The sequence below is a fragment of the Dermacentor silvarum genome, chromosome 1 (assembly GCF_013339745.2).
Source record: "Dermacentor silvarum isolate Dsil-2018 chromosome 1, BIME_Dsil_1.4, whole genome shotgun sequence".
Lineage (NCBI taxonomy): Eukaryota > Metazoa > Arthropoda > Arachnida > Ixodida > Ixodidae > Dermacentor > Dermacentor silvarum.
In genome coordinates, this window is record NC_051154.1 from 46,813,500 (window position 1) to 46,832,038 (window position 18,539).

General features: G+C 46.1%; 1 protein-coding gene across 1 annotated transcript in view; it reads left to right on the forward strand.

Annotated features, from left to right (window-relative positions):
* LOC119462217 (protein PTHB1) overlaps positions 1-18,539 on the forward strand; it is an 82,437-nt gene that overhangs the window by 40,802 nt on the left and 23,096 nt on the right. The window contains exon 13 of the mRNA XM_049667532.1: positions 17,192-17,393. Within this exon, the coding sequence (XP_049523489.1) occupies positions 17,192-17,393 (202 nt within the window). The remainder of the gene's footprint in view (positions 1-17,191; positions 17,394-18,539) is intronic.

Genomic DNA, 18,539 nt, shown 5'->3' on the forward strand with positions numbered 1-18,539 from the left:
TAGAGCACGTGCTTCTCAGGCCTTGCGTTCAAGGGTCCTGTTGAGGCACCAGTGCTACTTTCACGTACACGTTTCTACCTCAGAACAAACCATCCATGGTCATTTCCCACATCTCTAGTCACTGTCATCATTTTAATAGTTATATATTTTACGCAAGTTACAGCGACTGTTTTTAGGCCTATTTACAGCCACTTAACTACACCATTCACAGCACATTCCTCTATTTAATAAACAACTCATCGGAAACTCATTACCATGTGTATGGCGCTCTTTGGTCATATCTGGCCCTTGCGCCATTAAACCCCACTAATCATCATCAATTTTTTAATAGACAATTTATGCATCCTTGTTTAGAAATATATGCAAATTGAGACTCTATCTAATTGTGTTTCAGTACAGTGCATCTACAACGTAGGCCTTCCTTGTTTTTTTTTCTCCGCCCAGATTAAAGTATGATCTGCTTGCTTATTCAGGTAAATTCGCAGACAACGCACCTAGTGCTTTCAAAAACATATACAAGGCAGTGAACACGAGGGTTGAGCCACTTAACCAGTGGAAATAGCATTCAAAATAAAAATTTACTGAGGCAATAAAATGCTCTGCATTTCTATTTTGTTTTTCATATTCCCCTCCCCAATGTTGAGAAATTTTGCAGCATCCGCGTAGACTTAAAGCATTTGTCTAACAACAATATACACTTGAAAGTCTCAGTTTAATTAGTTGGGCTAATTGTGAATTAACCTACGGCAGAATATTCAACTCGCTTGAAAATATAACGAAGAAAATTACTGGAAACCAGTAGTAAGTTGCCCTGTGCCTTAAGATACAAAAAAGTTGCAAATGAACTTTTCAGATTTTATTGGCTACAATTTTATCGAGGTACTCTAAGTAATTCTTGAAAACTTATTTAATTTTTGTTTTTCCTTTAAAATGATCGCGCCTAAAATCTAGATATTTTTGTGCAGCAACAAAATATTGCAGTCGACTCTGCCTCTAGGCCTGCACGTCTTCCGCTTATGAAAAATGTAACGAGCTCTATCGAAACTCATCTCATTGATTCCCGTTAAGGATAGCTCGGATACCTGAAACAGTCTAATGAATGTTTTTGCAGCGAGTCTCACACCAATCCAATAGTTTTCCATTTCTTTAGAGCTACTGCAATGCACATATATTTGTAACTCTTTGGCAGTCTTGAAGTGTGCCTTTCGCCGCTATTCCACCCATCCAAATGTGTTTCCCCTTGTCGATTGGCGGCGCCGCTGTCGAAATCATACCGCTACCTCCATCAAACTTCGGGTCGTCCATCACATGCCTGAGCATGATCACCTCTAGGAATTCGAGGTGTTAATAGGCTGGGAACAATGTTAATAGGCTGGGAACTTATTATATAAATGCGGATCTAGTATCCAAAGCTTCACTGTACAAATATCTAGGTGTTCATCTCGCACCAAATCTTTCCTGGGCCTCATATAACAAACATATGCGCTAATGGTTCAAAAACACTAGGGTACATTCGTCGCAACCTACGCAATTCTCCATCTGACATCCGCAAGTTAGCCTTCCTGACGTTTGTCCGTCCACAGCTCGAGTTCGCGTCCCCGATTTGGTCTCCTGATCACGAGTACCTAATCTTAGAAGCCATCCAAAACCGAGCTAGTCGTTTCATTTCCCGCAATTACAATAGGCAGTCAAGCATAACTCGAATCAAACTTGACCTTTCGCTTCCAGCACTAAGTAGTCGTCGTGACGTGGCACTGCTGTCTTTGTTCCATAAACATGTTCATCAATTGAAGTCATCGTCTTTGCTGCTGGAACTAGAGCACTGCACGGGCCGATTTTTGCGGCCCGGGCCCGGCCCGGGCCCGGCCCAGGCCCGTTTTTACATTGGGCGGCCCGCCCGAGCCCGATCAAAACATTTATGGCGAGACCCGAGCCCGGCCCGGGCCCGGAAATAATCTACGTTACCCGCCCGGCCCGGCCCGCCACCCCTTTACCTTAAACCCGAGCCCGGCCCGAGCCCAACTCGAAACCGGCCCGAACCCGGCCCGAGACCGAAAAATACATGTTTTTCAGAGTTGAGAAGCCCGAGAATAACTCGCAGAAAGCCCGAGCCCGGCCCGGGCCCGGGTCAAAAAGCACACGCCGTGCCCGAGCCCGGCCCGAGCCCGTGAAAAAACTCCTCTACCAGGCCCGGCCCGGCCCACGGGCCGGGCCGGGCCCGGGCTTTCAGGTAAGCCCGAGCCCGTGCAGTGCTCTAGCTGGAACGTGCAAGTTGCGTATCACGACGACTGAATAATGATTTAAGTTTCACTCGCATCTACGGAAACACTGATGCATTTAATATGTCGGCTTTGCCACGAGCCATCCGCTTGTGGAATTCCCTCCCTGACAGCGCTGTGATGCAATTGAACAGAGATAAATTTAGGAAACTCCTGAACTTGCAGTTTATGTCCTCAAAATCTGTCATTCTGTATGTCATCCTCTCTATTTGTATGTAACGTCACGCTGACTATTGTTTCCTATTCATGCTTTAAATAAACTTTTCTTACACAATGTTTGAACAATGTGCTTGGTAATATTTATCTGGCATTTTGTACACTACCTTGAACTGTTATTTCTGTTTATCTACGTATTGTTTGTATTGTTTTTTTTCTTTCATACTTTGAAATACACATTTTTACACGATATTCGATATGTGCGCGAGCAATATGCGTGATAATATTTGGCTGATGTTTCGTACGCTAACGCGTCTTCTTCATTTGTATCCTGTTTTGCGACGATGATTTCTGCTCATTTTTGTGGTCCTCCAGTTTTGTAATTCACGTGTAAAACTGTCTTGCAGTAATGCCCCCCTTACTCAATGCCCCTCATGGGGCCTGTAAGGTATTTTGAAATAAATAAATAAATAAATAAATAAATAAATAAATAAATAAATAAATAAATAAATAAATAAATAAATAAATAAATAAATAAATAAATAAATAAATAAATAAAGAGTTCGTTAGTGTCGCGAAGACGAAAGAATTCCTGCAGAACCCATGTTAAGATGATTATCGAAGTTAATGCAATTAACATTCACACAATCTAGCGAGCAAGAAGCGACACCGTGTTAGCGAAGACACCTTTATTTAGAATCCGTAGTGTTTCCCCTGATGTTTCAAGTGATTCGGATATATGCGGCCATGCACTGTCTCCTTAATTGACCCGCTTTGTTATGACCATCGCTCGCCAATGTTACCTCACGATGGTAGAACAAGGACGGCAGGCCGACGGTGCATGCAGTGACGACGATGGAATTAAGAGGTAGGAATGATGTCGATAGAACGACGAAGGCATATAAGGACGACTGCATGACGACGATGAGATGATTCTGAAGTGATGGCGATAAATAATTGCGACGGAATACAATGCCATGACGCCGGTGTTCTAATCTCGATTGATTGACAATAATTGCACAATACTAGCGGAATGAAATAGAAATTATGCTGATGGAACGTAAGGTGGTATGACCACCAAAGCATTTAGTAATTTTTAGCCAACCAGGCACGCTTCTGAATAACATACGAGCCTTCTCCCTTTCTTTTCTCCTATTCCTTCCCAAGACGCTTTACAAACATATCCTTGGCCGTTGAGCTCACTACGCCGGTGCTCTAGCTCATTAGGCCGCGATCACACGTTTACAAACGTATCTTGCCAACAAGTATATAATTCAAGCTCGAACTTAGGGGGAACATTGAGCTTGGGGGCCCTTATAGAAATACATGGGAAATCGGCAATAGTTTTTCATAGCAACCGATGCACTAAGTCTGATGAGTTATGTTGAATTTAGAAAAAAAATTAAAATGTGGTGAATGCAGAAAGGGATATTTTATTATAGGCCGTCTACTTTCTATACGTAAAATTTTAAAGAATTGCCAAATTTTGAAAAACTTGACTTATACAGCTATGTACCTCAGCAGCTAAAAATCATATCGGAATTCTGTAAACTGCACCTAATAATACATCCAAAGCGGATAGCAATCATATATCATACACCATCCTGAAATATACCACTATGTTGTGAATGTTGCATTTGCAAAACCCCTCCAAACATTATAATAAATTCACGTAAGTTTTAAGGTCTGGCAAAAAAATTGTTCGCTTTTGATGCTCCAACGGGTGCAGTTTATATAAATGCCATATTTGTTTTTAATGGTTGAGTTGCGGATTTGGAAACTTCATGCTTCTATTTTTTTTTCTAATTTACGAACATCCTGCGATTCTTTGAAAACATTACGCTATATAAACGAAAATTCTATTTGCTGCAGTATCTGCAATTTAACTTTCCCTCTTAATGCAACACATTTCATTCAAATCGGTTCAGCGGTTTTCTCATAAAAGCATTCCTGCATTTTATTTGTATTTGAGAATCCGGCATCGAAGATAGGCCCGAGCTAAAGCTTCCTCTGAAACAATGGATCACGCCAGTTCTATAGGAAACCCATGAAACAGAACCCTGACGTACATGCAAGACCGTGGCCGCAGTGGTGCACAAATAAAAAGTCTGCTCAAGGGAAAAAAATATATTCAACGGAATCTTCGCGGGAGCCTTTATCTTGGCCAGACATCTCTCCAGAATGCGGACGAGCTTTCTGGCCAGGTGTCTAGCAAAACCGTCGATTCATTGTCAGTAGAGCAAGTAGCTGGCCGTCTTCGAGATAATGCTGATACACAAGCGCGCTCGTTTCCAAGCACCGAGGTGAAGCGACAGCTTCAGGGTGTTTCTTTTTATTGCGCTTTCTTTAGTTGAGCGTCATAGCATACGTCATAGCGGGAATTTCGAATTCTTTAAGGTCGATACGCCACGTGGTGGCGAAAAAAGGAAACTGTACGAAATGTCCCTAATTCCTGGTATTGTAAGTGGACGCACTCTGCCAGGGAAGCGTTTTCGCTGAGAGTCTGCGTGCGCAACACACCGCGGTGCACACAGTGGCTTGAGCGGAACGGACACTTCAGTTGTGTTAACTACAATTAACCCCAGTATTCAGAAACGCATCGTCAATTGAAGCCCATGCTTGACTTTATCCAGGGCTTAAAGTCTCCCTTCAGTGGAGGGGGTGCCGGAGAGGGTGGGCCCAGCGCGCAGGCAAAAACGGACAAGATATTGCAGTTTGAGTGGAATGGGTGCATGGCGGACCGGTACATACCTGCCGTCTCCAAGGGAGCCGCCGCTGCTGCAGCTGCCAGCTGGCACATGACTACTCCCGGATATCCACCCATTCCACCGCCACCGTTTGGCCGGTCCAGATCCTTCGTATGGCATCAAACGTCCTCGCGCTCCCGGAGCCGCCGAGGAAGCAGTAAACGGCTCGCCGTCGCCGCCATGGGCGCCACCCAAGGTGACTTAGGACCATACCGGCCCAGGTACCAGAACCCGAGGATATCGCGAAAGGAGAACAAGACGTCAGCGAGACGCATGCACTTGCCGCATTTCCTGCCAATGTCGAACAAGCTGCCGTTGGCGACCACGACGACTCACGTGGCCGAGCCATCCACCTGGGGCCGCTGCGTTGAGGAACAAGAACTCCGCGGCAGCCGCCCCACTTCCATGGGGCGGCTCCCCGGGGCGGCCTTGAAAGCTGACGACAGCTGTGTGTCACCAGCATTGTCCAAGAGGAACGAGGTGCCCGGCATTATTTCGCCGATGAATCAGGCTTCCGGCAACGGCGGCAAGCCCAGAGCCGCCGGAGGAGGAAACAGAAGGCGACACCGTCGCAGATGTATGGTAGCACCGGACATTGATTAATTAAATATATTTTCTATGAAATGGCTCTTTTATCTAATACGAGATGTGTCAGGAGTGGTAAGTGCGCTGCGAGGAGCAGGTTCTACAGCCGGTGTAATAGGAACACGTCCTTCGAACCATTGTATGGCCTGCGCCTCACGTGATATGACGTTGGCCACGTCGAGGCCCGCCGGCCGACTATATCGCCTAGCCTTCGCGGGCCCGAGGTGTGACCTGCACATTGGCAGCAAGGTTATTTGGAGGCGCACATTCAGTTCCTAAGGAGTTAAGAAACATGGCTCTTTCTGCTGCGCTTTGTACGTTGCCACATGTTTTTTGAAGGCCCAAGTGAAGATTTTCGCAGGCTTCCGTTCACGGTTTCGCGTCGGCTGTGTTCTGGCTTTGAAAGGTATGACGCGCACCCAAGGAAAAATATTGGTACAGTGTCATCTCGCAAGCGGGGCACTGGAAATTCAACCTCCAGAGCTCTCCCTGTCCGTGGACGATGTCTTCCGCTCGTAACTCCTAAGCGGGAAAATGAACCGCGCTCACCTGCTCATAAGCGCAACACGTGTGAGCAGCGACTTACCGTCGTCGTGATCGCTATTTTACTTCTGCAATGCGAGGCTCCCTCTTTCAAGCACTATGCTGAAGGGCGCTATCTTAAATTTAAGATTAAATTCTGGTAAGAATATGGAATTTTATATGTAGCATACTATTCTGCTAGTAAACGTACACTAGCTACAAACTACGTGCGCCGAGATATCAGGGGAAGAAAAAAAAAAGGACTGTGTCAGCTGCAACATCCTGGGTTCGAGAATAGCGTATGACGCGTAGGCCGCTAATCCATCCGACGCATCAGACGCTAATTTACGCGGAAATGATTTTTTTCCCTGCAACAACGGCGAAGAGCACCGCCCTTAAAGACCGCATTTAAAAGGGATAAGACGAGTGGCGAGAATGATCGCTCTTCGATTTGCCGGACTGCAAAAAAAAAAAAAAAAAAAAAAAAAAAGAAAAAAAAAAGTCGTACATTGGTGTAAGACGTCTGCACAAAATCTTTCAAAGGCATGGCGCGGATCCAAGTGCTCCCTGAATTGAAAACACGGGTTGCTTGCTGTTCGGGCAAGTGTGGCCGCAGATGGGGTTGGCGCCATGTACTGCGTCTTCGTCAGCGTACACATCTTGCTGTATTGCCTCGGTCAGACATCTCTCGTAAAGTGCGCCGCGTTTCTAGCACGCTTGGCATGGGGGAAAGCCAGACTGCAGCCGCAACAGAAGCACCTGTGTGGCACGGGGTAAGCCAGGAAGCAGTGGGTTGCATTTCGGAGGTATACACCTTCTCGCAGGTACCTCTGTCGTTGCTTCTTAAGGGTGCGCTGTACTTAACCAGGCTCGTGGGAATCCGGCTGAGTTGGACGGCGCGGTTGCAGAAGGTGCAGACGACCGTAAGGTGGAGTGGTAGAAAAGTAGAACTCGCGCAGCCTCATGGGCCTTCTCGTTTGCGCGGATACTATCATTGCTTGAATGTCAGTCTAATTAACATCTACAGTCATCGTTACATGGGTTCTGCTGGAACTGTTTTAGACTGAACTTATACCTGCGGCATCGGCCCACATTGTCTTCAAAATGTTCTTACTGGCAGGGGACATTGAATCGAATCCCGGTCAATTAACTGCCATAGGAAAAAAATTCGACACATTGTCGATGAATTAGGAAACCACAGCCCACAGTAAAATATGATGAGTTAAGGCTTCCGGAAGTTCAAGTGGAAAACAGTGATTCACTGGAAAACGCTGTAAACAAGGATATTTTACACTTTTATGTTGGACAAATAGTGTCTCGTTTCTTCTTTTTTCCGTGAAATCCGTTACTCTAGGCGTTCTTAGAGGTTAACCCTTTAACTGGCCAGATAAGAAAGACATGACCTAGAATGGTTTCATTGCTTTAGTTCTCCTTTACTTTGCTCAGATACATACCAATTGAAATATTAAATGGTTTCTCTAAAAACTAAGCGAGATACAGAAGGTCAAAATTATTGTTGACCAAGTGGTGAAAGGTAAATGTATGGTTCAAAACTGGTCTCTGGCACTTGCTTTCGCAAGGTCAATGCGTGTTCTTGAGATGTACCTTTATGGAGTTAAGAAATAAGAGCTTGCTTAAAAAGGGAAGAAAAAAAAATCGCATTGGCGAGAATATGACCCCCACGTGCGCTAAGAAGATAACGACGAAGCCTTCAGGTTTTGTGACCAATACATCTGATGCTGCTCACGCTCGACATTTTATTGAATACCACTGTTGAGCAGGTACATAAATAAAGGTAAATTGAAAGGCACAGACTAATATTTGTATTTCTCTAGTTTTTGCAGATGCCTTTGTTAGGTCAACAATATTATTAAGCTACCAGTTAAAGGGTTAATATGGACTAGTTCCGAAGTGTGTGTGTGTGTGTGTGGAGGAGGAGGCCGCAAAGCCTCCGAATCTGTCTGTCTCCCTTTATTCTTGGAAAAGTGTTACGTTATAATTAATATAGGTGATTACCAATCACAGATGGCGAACGATTAGGGACCCGCAATTTATAATAATTTACCAGCGCGGCTTTTGTGTTTTAGAAGTTGGTTAGATGGCCCCAAGGAACTCGGAATGATGTAAACGGCGCGAGCCTAAAAATTGTATTTGCGGGAACCGTTCATCGGCAGCCAAATCGGCAACGCAGGCGTGCAAGGCGCGTCGTGGCGAGGCACGAAAGATAATATTCACTGCCAGGAGATGCGGAGAGCGGGAGATACGTAATACAAAAGCACTACCTACGTGTCTTGGCCTCAGCTGTATTGTTGGGATTGCCAACGTGCAGCCTCACTGGCAGCTTTGAAAAATGGGGATGGAGCCAATGGCATACTTTCCTCCCCCCCCCCCCCCCCCCCCCAATGTCAAAAGTGGGCGAGGAGGTAAGCGCTCCCCTTGCCCTCCTCGCCCTCCCCCCCTCTCGGTAATACGCCTATAATCTCGTCAGTGTTTTACCAAATTTAGGGGTTTCGACGAATTTTACTTCGCGCCCCTATATTATTTATTTCTATTTGTTTTATTTACATGTACTGCAGCCATATTAAGGGCTGTAGCAGGAGTGGGAACAGTAAGTTATCACACAAGGCAAACACAAGCGAACAATTTAAAAACGCTTAATTAGGCAAGTGAACACAAGTAAATAGAAGAAAGACAATTAAATAAAATTAGTAGCCCTTCTCCTGTCGAGGAAATAAGGGTAAGCGGAGCTTGTCGTGTGTTTCTTCGGTGTTCCCCCGAACCAATTGCACTGACGAGTATCACGTTGTTCTCGAACCACAATCGGTCACACGCACTGCAGCTGGCTCCGAAGTTCTGGTTGAGAAACTCGCATTGAAACCTGGCCGTTTCAGCGGGGAAGTTGGCGCTAGCTTTGCCGAGGCGTGCATCACCGTTGTCGGGTTCCTGGAGGGCAAGGCGTCGCTGACGTTTGGCCTCAACATCGCGCTCCCGCAACTCGGGGTCGGCGGCTCTTCGCTGACGTTTCACCTGGGCTTCGAAAGCCCTCATGCTAGAATCGTCATGTTGACGACGAGCCCTTTCCCGAGAGTGTTCATTCTGGATGGATTTCCATGACATTTCTTCAAACTTAAATCTTTCCGTTACGTAAGACAATGAATGGCTCATACCCCCTTAATCAATGGCTCATACCCCCGTAAACGCGGCCTCCCCATTACGACGGCAGAAGAGAAGTGAAATTCTACGCTGGAATGATTAGCGGCAACGCAGCCAGCTGTGGAAGCAGATGACGACGAACGCGGGAGCAGTGGCAGGAGCGCGTGCTGACCACCTGTGCAGCTTTGAGAGCAGCTTATTTAGCGTTACATCGCCGGCGCAGACTAGCGTATACAAGCTTCGCTCGAAAAGCAGGTAAAGCAATCTACATATTCGAGAAGTACTCTCCTACGGCGACTAAAAGCTCCTTTAAAAGGGTCCCGAACCACCGCTCCGGCTTGGTGAAAAAACACAGTCCACAAATAGCGTACGTTGCTATGAACACCTCAGCCAAATTTTGCAGTCATGTTAGGCACGTGGTGCTCGCAAGCCGAGCGCGTAGTCATCTTTTTCTCAAACACTCTCATTTCAACTGAAGCATTCTCCTCACTCTTTTCATGGTGCTATTGACCCTTTTCAGGCAGTGATCCCTTGGGCGCTGCCATGTTTGATCACGTGGTGACGCGTCCATTGCTTGCCTCAACTGCCTCCGTTGCCTCCGTGTTTACAATGGATATGTATGACGCCGGTGCGGCTTAGCAAACCTCTGTTTCGGGAGATATCGTAGATGGTGATTGGGTGGACGACACGAAGCTTTGGCCACAGCTTCAGAGAAATGCAAAAGCGCTTTCGGAGCTGATTAAGCTACGTCCAAACGGCGCGAGCAGCGTATATATGGTGCTTGCTCTAAAAGCGGGGCTAAATATGTATTACAAGCTATCCAAACTTTTCGCTCATGAATTTAATCAGGATTAGCGTGTTTTGCTCTTCGTTGTTTATTTGGCAAATATTTTGAAGCAGTGGCTTGTCAGTTTCTGACTCAGTGAACTTCCTCGGTGCGGCAACTATCTGATTATTTTCTGCCTAATCGCTCGCGGGTGTGCTCAGTTCCGTTAGATGTGTTCTTGCGGCGCACAAGGGTTGAAACGTAGCTGTTATGTACGTACACTGTAATACGTTGTAGCAAAGACGTATTATTGCTAGTAACTCCATCGCTTACTCTTGTGGACCGTCACGAAACATTCAGCTTCAACCATTCGTGCGCTATTGGTGCAGTACCGTCATTTGTTGTGCGTATATAGTGCGCATATATTCAAGTGTGCGCCTATTCACTTATTCTTGACACGTTGGCGAAAGAGTGGGCGTCAGTTTCCGTGCCAGTTGGAATAGATCTGTGTAGATACTGTGCGCGAAACCTGTTATGACAGGAAGCAGCGCTACTCCCTTTATCATTGTTTACGAGGGGTACTCACTCTTGCCGACGTACCGGTGCTGAAGCCCTTTCTTTGAAGGTTAGCGATACAACGCTGGCGGATGAGCAAATTTCTGTATCTTCGAGGAAAGCCGTACATCTCGATGTGCTGGAAACACGTACGGACAGTTTCAGCAGCGGTCCGCGAACTTGGCCCCACATATTTATTACCTTCCTTAATATGCCAGTCACTATTTTTGCAGCCAACTACTGCACATGCCTTCACTCCACATGATTCAATCCAGCATGAATGGAGCACAGTGCGTTAGCGAAAACTCAGTTGCATTTCCGACAGTTGATCGCACAGAAGCAAGGTAGAAGCGGTAATGGTTTCGTATTCGTGCGCCATCTCGTTTCTCTAGAATAAACTGCTCCGCGAAAAGGGTCAAAAAGGGTCAAGGGACGCGGCTGCTATTGGCCGCGTATGGGAATCTGCTATATGACGAAATATGAGTGCGCTTCTTCCTACTGTTACTGTGTATACAGGGTGTTTCACGTAACTTGAGCCGAACTTTAAAAATATTCAAATGCCACGCATATCGCTGGACAGAACCAAGGTAATGTGGTTTGCCATGGCTTGGAGATACTCAGATTATTTTTGCATTCCGCCTAATTACGTAATTAGTCTTAACAAATCAACTTCTCAAATATTATAATTAGATGAAAAATGTCAATGAGAAAATTGTAGAGCAACATGAAGAACTCCCGTTACAGCTTTCTGTTGCTTAATACGTGATACATAGAAGTGTTTTTCCGAGCGTGAGAGAAGCCCGCGTATACACGCAAGATTGCCGCGCGACTGGCCGCTCATTTCCGAAATATACTGCTGATGTCGATAACGGTGTTTGATGATGGCGGCACGAATCATCGTCGACATGTTTTGGTAGACGGCATGACAGCGCGATGGCGACGATGGTGTAACGACGATTGATATAATCAACTGGGCCACGACGCCGGCAGTCCGACTAAGTTTGTCAACACCAGTGCGGATGGTCGCTTACATATGACAGAAAGAAGGAGAGAGAAAAGAAAATATTTGTTTATCACTTACAGTCTGATCCTTTATGATTCCAGGATGGTCCGAGAGGGTGACCCGTTTATTTTTGCTTCCCAGCGACTGACCACTATACATAGATGAAATTGGTTTACCGATGGTGGCACGTTTTGAGTATCGTCCACTGCAGTCTTTACAGGTAACAACGTAAGAACGTATGACCTACCTGTACACGGATGTGGATAGTACGGGCGCTTAATCGATAGTATGCGATATCCGTTAAATAGACGTCGACAAATCTGTTGCCTGAGGTCAGATTTTATAATCCTTTTTTTTTATTATACATGTTGTCCTTCGTCATTGACCCGTGCGTCGCCACGCCGACCTTATCACGCGGATTGGCCACTTGGAGCGACGGATGATACGAGACGAAAAGAATCAAAGAGACTCCTTACAAAATATGGTCCTTGTTTCACAAAGACCCTAATGTACAAGATCGTTTCGTAAGGCGGAGCGCCGTGACCATTCGGTGTAGGGACAAACGAAAGCGCTCTCAATCAGAGGCCCAATTCGCGAAGCTTTTCCTTCGTAAGAGCCGTTTGTCATTGACCGTGTGCTTCGCAATCAGCATTCGCTAGCGTATGTTCTTATACACCGCTCTAACGTATGAATTGCTGTGCGAATAGTGTCTCGGGCTTCAGCCCTTTACGGTCACTTGTTATGATCCTACCAACACTTACTTTGCTTGTTTACATAGATAGTGCACAAATATTTACTTATTTAGCGCAACCGTATTCGAAAGGTTTGGCAATACGATTGCTAGTTTGCCTTGTAGCGCTGCTATTGCGCCATTGCGGATATATGTCCGTACTGGGCCACACGGAGGTAGCGATAAGTTCTGTCTTGTCAGCAAGCCAGAAAGCTCCACACATGAACATCGTTGCTGTATTTTCTTTTATCCCTCTTTGGAATACCCAATCGTGTCGGGAGCTACTTTCTTCTAGCTATTTGGCGTTATAAATAACGCGCCGCATGCACGACTTCGGAGCAAAGCCCATTTTTCTTTTTTTTTTTTTTTTGCATGAACGGGGCGATTGCGGCCACCTATTCATGTTATTCACGCTTATTTTACTTCTCGATCGGGCTCCCCTTTGTGTAGATAGATGTCCACTGTAACTCTTGCTTGACGTTCATGCTTTGGTGTGACGCCCACTTTTACTGGATACGCGGACGCGGCCTGTGGAGCTCGTGAAAGCAGAACAGCGTGAAAAGATAAAGGTTGCCGCGGCAGCTTCGCAGAAGCTTCTGCGCTTTGGGCACCTTCTGCAGTGAGACGCTTGAAATTGAAGACACCACATTCGCACTCTATTGTCGCAGAAGACAGCGCTGCTCACAAAATGTGACAGCGCAGCGACATTGCGTAATTCGAGCTCGCGTTGTCCCCCCCCTTGAACAGAGTCATATATAGTGATGGAATGCATTTGCATTCCTTTATAGAAAAACGTCCACGGCAGGAGACACTTGGTCTACTCTGCGCGGGCCGTATCATACACACAGACTAAGAAACGTTGTAAAGGAGTAAGTTCATACAGCGTTTTGCAAGTCGACGGAGGATTGACCGTCTCCTTCCGCCGGTCTCGCGGCCGCTTGTTCGAAAACGCAACTCATATACTTCAGTGACGAAACTATGACAGTAATAACTGTGGTCATCGATTTTTTTAAAAAGTTTATGCTCCAGCACGCGTGCGTTTGTGTGTCTGAGAACTTCGTGATTCAGTGATTGGCATACTGTCGTTGCGCAAGTTTTTCTTGTAATTTATTAGTATAGGGGCTATAGCGAGCTAATCGGCCAGCGTAAATGAATGTGAAGTAGGCCGAATGTGAACGAAATATCGTGACTATATACAACCTGATGCGCGTACGTTGGGCCGCTGATTCGAGATTTTGGGCACTTGTCAACGCCGCCTCGTTCTACAAGTGTACGTGCCCTTAACTGCTCTTTGTTTCGCAATGATTTTGGCATGCTTTCTGACGTATTTTTTTTTATAACAGTGACGACGGACTGTGCGCTGTGGGGTGGATAATTGGAGCCGGAAATTAAACTAAATTTTATTCTTTCTTGCTAGTTTTTCCTGGGCGAAAGAAGACGGAAACTGATTTGAAGATCAAGGTGTTCGCTGGACCCATGTCTGAGATCCCATACGTAAGCGCTCACTTTTCGTTTCCACTGTATGCTCCAGTTGTAGAACAACGACAGTCAGAATGTGCCGGAAGTATTTGGATGATTATTTCTTTTTGCCCCCTTTCCCCTCCCTCATTTCTCTAGCAGTCTGACGAGAGCTCTGCGCCAACTGAAGATGGTAGCGCTTTCATCCCATCGATTATAGTGAAGGCAAGTGACGCTAGTGTATATCTAGCCATGGAGCGCCCCTGTGCACCTTTTCGCATGCAGTATATATTTCACGAACGATGATTTTGATAAACTCCAGCCGCAAGGCACTGGGTAACAGCTTATTCCTAGCGTTCAAAGTTTTTCTTTTCGTTACCCTTTTTCATGGATGATTGTCCGAAATAGCAAATTAAAAAATAACATAAAAGTAAACTCTAAGAGAAACTTACGTCCAATCTGTGATCCTGCTTTTAAGACAGCGAATCTCTTGTGAAAAGTGGCGTTCTGCTGCGCGATATACACAGCTCATTTACATTTAGTACGCCCAGGGAGAAATATGTGTAGGTTTCGAAACCTCTTTTTCTTGCACAAGGGGGCTACTGATCCTGGCGCGATAGAAGCGCTTTCCGAGACTAGTTCCTTAAATTTTTTTTTGTTCCCTTGCGGCGCTCGCCTCTTCCTCAGCTCATTTGACTTGTGCGAACAAAAGTTTCTGCGCGTCGTAGCAAAATAGCGCGAACACGCTGCAACCAAACTGCCTCGCTGGATTCTACCTCCCCGGTTTTTAAGAGTGCGCCTCGACAAAAGCTTTCGCGGCGATCGAAGCTGTATATAGCAAATAAAAGCAGAACTCGGGGGGGAGTTTAGAAGAAGTGCTGTCTCACTTCGTCCGGAGAGCTGAAATCGGCGTTTCCGTCGTTGTTATAAAGTGCTGCCTGGCGCGCAGTAGCTTCATTCCGCTCTGCTAGGCTTTCGCAACGCATTTCGCCGGCACACGCGCTAGTGCGACGTCAAATCCGCTCAGTTCGGCTCCCTCCTTTTTGCCTAATCCCGCGGCCGGCGAGGCATCGACGCCTCCCGCAGCGCAAACGGCCCGCGCACATTGTGTTGCGACCGTCTGGCGCGCCGGCGTGGGCCGCTTTCTCTGCTGCGAAGCCGGTGGCGGGTTCGCTGCACTTTCGTGCCACTGTGCCGGGAACGCGCTTATTACTGCGAACTGGCCGGCGCAATTGCGACTGCGAAATTTGCGAAACGGCGCGCTGCGTAAACTTTCCGCGCTGTGATGTGCGCGGCTGTTGGTGCGGCGACTCAAGATGTCGCATGCAAAACATTGTCGAAGACACGTGAGCGGGGCTTGCGTGTATACCTCGGCACGCGCTGCCGCGGCTGCATTTTTTTTTTTTTTTTTGCAAGGATTCAGAAACTGTCGTTTGCACGCACGTCTGCCGGGTGTATTACACTTTGTCGGTCAGGTGAGACCTGTCGCCTGCCTTTTGGCGCCGCCGTAACAGCTTAGGTGTCTCGCCGACGTAGAAAGTGTTGCTGTACAGCGAACACTGTTTCAGAATTGGAGCCACGGCTCGAAGGCCATTGAATTGGGCATGAATTCAGGCTGTTCTGCTTTTCCTCCTTTGACTGACGCGGATTAGTTCAGTAATCCGTATTTGCGGCAGGCTTCAGGGTACTGTAATAAAGGTGCATCCATCATTCATGACAGTCGCAGCGAAACTGCATAATGGCTGAAAAATGGGAGCTGGTTATATTGGCACAAGTGCTGCACTTTTCTCTTGCACGCGTGCTGCTACGTCAACCAAATTTCTTGCTTTACGCTAGGAAATGTGACGTTTTGCTGTGACTTTTATTGCGATGTGGACACTCCAAGCGAATTAATACGTAAGCATTCTTTGGTGAGTACCCCAGCAAAATCTGTCTGTCACGCGAAAAGTCTAATGCCTTGTATCTGCACAAAAATGCGTAATTTTCGAAGTTAAGTCATTTAATCGTTGTAATAGTGTAAATATAGATGATTGGTAGCTCTATAAGAAAATGCACGGGGAAGCCTATAGTAGGGGTGGGCCAACTGAAATTTGTGGGTGGGTCAACTTGAAATTTCTGGGGAAGCCTGGGGGTCAACTTGAAATTTGGGGGTGGTCTAACTTGAAATTTAGGAGTGGGCTAGCTTGAAATTCTAGGGTGGGTCAACTTGAAATTTTGGGGTATGCTTACGCATATTTGGACAACTCCAGTGGAGTTTCTGCATTTTCTGCCGTCGTAGTCGCCGCCAGGTTTCGTATACATTTAGGTATATGTATGCTATATGCCACACCATGCTACACGACATGCGGTATATGCGGTTTATATTGCCCCACCATTCTATCACTAAAATTGCTCATACCAGGTCTTACATTCTTGACAAAATTATTCCTCAGAATTTTGAGAATGGCAGCACACAAACAAATGTCATGAAAGAAAACACCGACAGCGCATGCCTTTTATCTTAAATCTTCTCACACTTAAATATTAGAAGTGCGATACAATAACAGAGCTCAAACCTTAAAATGATTTAATTTTATTGGCGCGGATGTGCACTGCCTCCGGGATCGGCCAAGGAAAGAAATTTGAAACATACCCAATATGAAAAGTGGTGATAAAGTCACTAAGAAAGACGGTGGCTTTAGTTAATAAACATAAATGAGATTGTCCGATGACAGGATTCAAACAGAGGACTCCAAACACAACATCTTGTTTTTACTTAGTCGGCTTACGTTTAATTCAATTCATACTGCCACTACAGCTACGAGTCTTACACTTCGTGTAATATTCTAACATGTCGCTATAGCATTCATTGCAACGCCTTTATGGTGAAACTGCGATATTTTTGATGCTTCGTTACGTTTGTTGGTGAAAATCACCATGGCAGTGCATGCTAACTGTTTTCGAAGGGTAGTCTCTTGTATTGCTGTAGAATTAGAAAATGTCAAACACGTAAATGTGTCTGTGATCAGGTTGCAGCATTTGTATGCAGCTTTTGCAAAATATTTTTGAACTCCATTGAGGCTAGGATTTCGGGCGTATGGCCACTGCCCCTTTGTTTTCTTGGTCCAAGAGAGAACGAAAAGTTCGAGGCTGCACAGAAGGAAACAAAGGAAACAAAAACCTTTCGAGACGTGTCGGCTAGACAACAATGCGTCTGCTTTAATCCTGAGTGCCTGCGTTATGTGGTTATCCCTGCAGGTTCACCTCGAAGCCTCCGCACCTCTCCACGACGTTCGTGTCATGGTGGACGTTGCCAGACCGTTAGTTGCGCTGAACAGTGACGTCACACTCACCACTTTACTGGATCACCACCAGATGGCATTTACGGTGAAGCAGGCTGAGACCATGTTACCAAGCTCCCTTGACCTTAAGGTCGTGGCTTTCTACCAGAATTCATCGGGTATGTTTCCTCGTAATCGTTAAAAAGTAACTTCTCTCCTTTTCCAACGTCAGTCCACGCAGAGTATTGTGTGCTTTTAGAAGAACATGTGACGTGGTACAAAAATTACACATTCCTTCACCGCGATGTAGCTAACGCCACGAAATACTATAAAAAGAGTAGGTTTCTTATGTGTCGGGTGCCTTAAAGCTATAAAATTGCAGTCCCGCAACTTCGAAGATGACGAAAGTTCTTTAGCCATCGGAAGGAAGTGGTTGCGACACATGGCGAATAATTACGCATTCTGTGCTTGCCAACAACATTTGCGAGATGTCATCAGTGTATGCCTATCTAGCCGAGAGGCATGGCCGATGCCCCCGACAGTGGAATGTGTCGTACACGCTTGCAGGTGGTGATCGACGCTGCCGTTGTTAGTGAAATTCGTGCTGCACTGATGACGCAATGTTCATTGCATCATTAGCTCCACGATTTTCGAAGTGTGCTCTACAAAGGAAAACGATCAAACGCCGCGTATTCTTAGGCCGAGCAATAACCGTCGCCGTTGACTGCACACTATTTTACTGGGCTGTGACGCGCATGCTATACCTGCTTGTTATACCGGCAACTTTTGCAAAGCTAGGTCCGCCTGCACCAAGCAACGTCCCTTCCTCCTTTGCGCATATGTCTGTTTTTGAGCAGATATTGGCGCGGTTAGATGTGCACTGAGCGACAGAAAGCGGAATAAGCACAGCTTCAGCATGTCAGTACTGCACTCTGTATCAAGTGCGTTTCTCAAATATTTCAGACATCGCCTTAAGGACCCGCTCCGTAATATTCTGTAACTAATACCCATCACAATACCTTGGATCCAGCGGTGTCAGAGTCCAGGTCTTTAATTATAGTACGATCCCTATTCCAGAAAGCGATTCGTTTAACCCTTCGGCATTAGAATACGCCGCGCCTCGCTACAGTTATCACAAAGATCGGCCATAAGGTCCGGTGAATGATCAAACAGAAACGTTAGCCAAATAAGCTTTATATTGACGGCCCTCAATTAAACTCACTGACGGCACGGTATTACTGTATGAATTGGTGCTGAAGCGGGATGAGGCTCCGTCAATCGAACGGATAATCGATCGCTATTATCGCTAAGTTGCACGGCTTCCG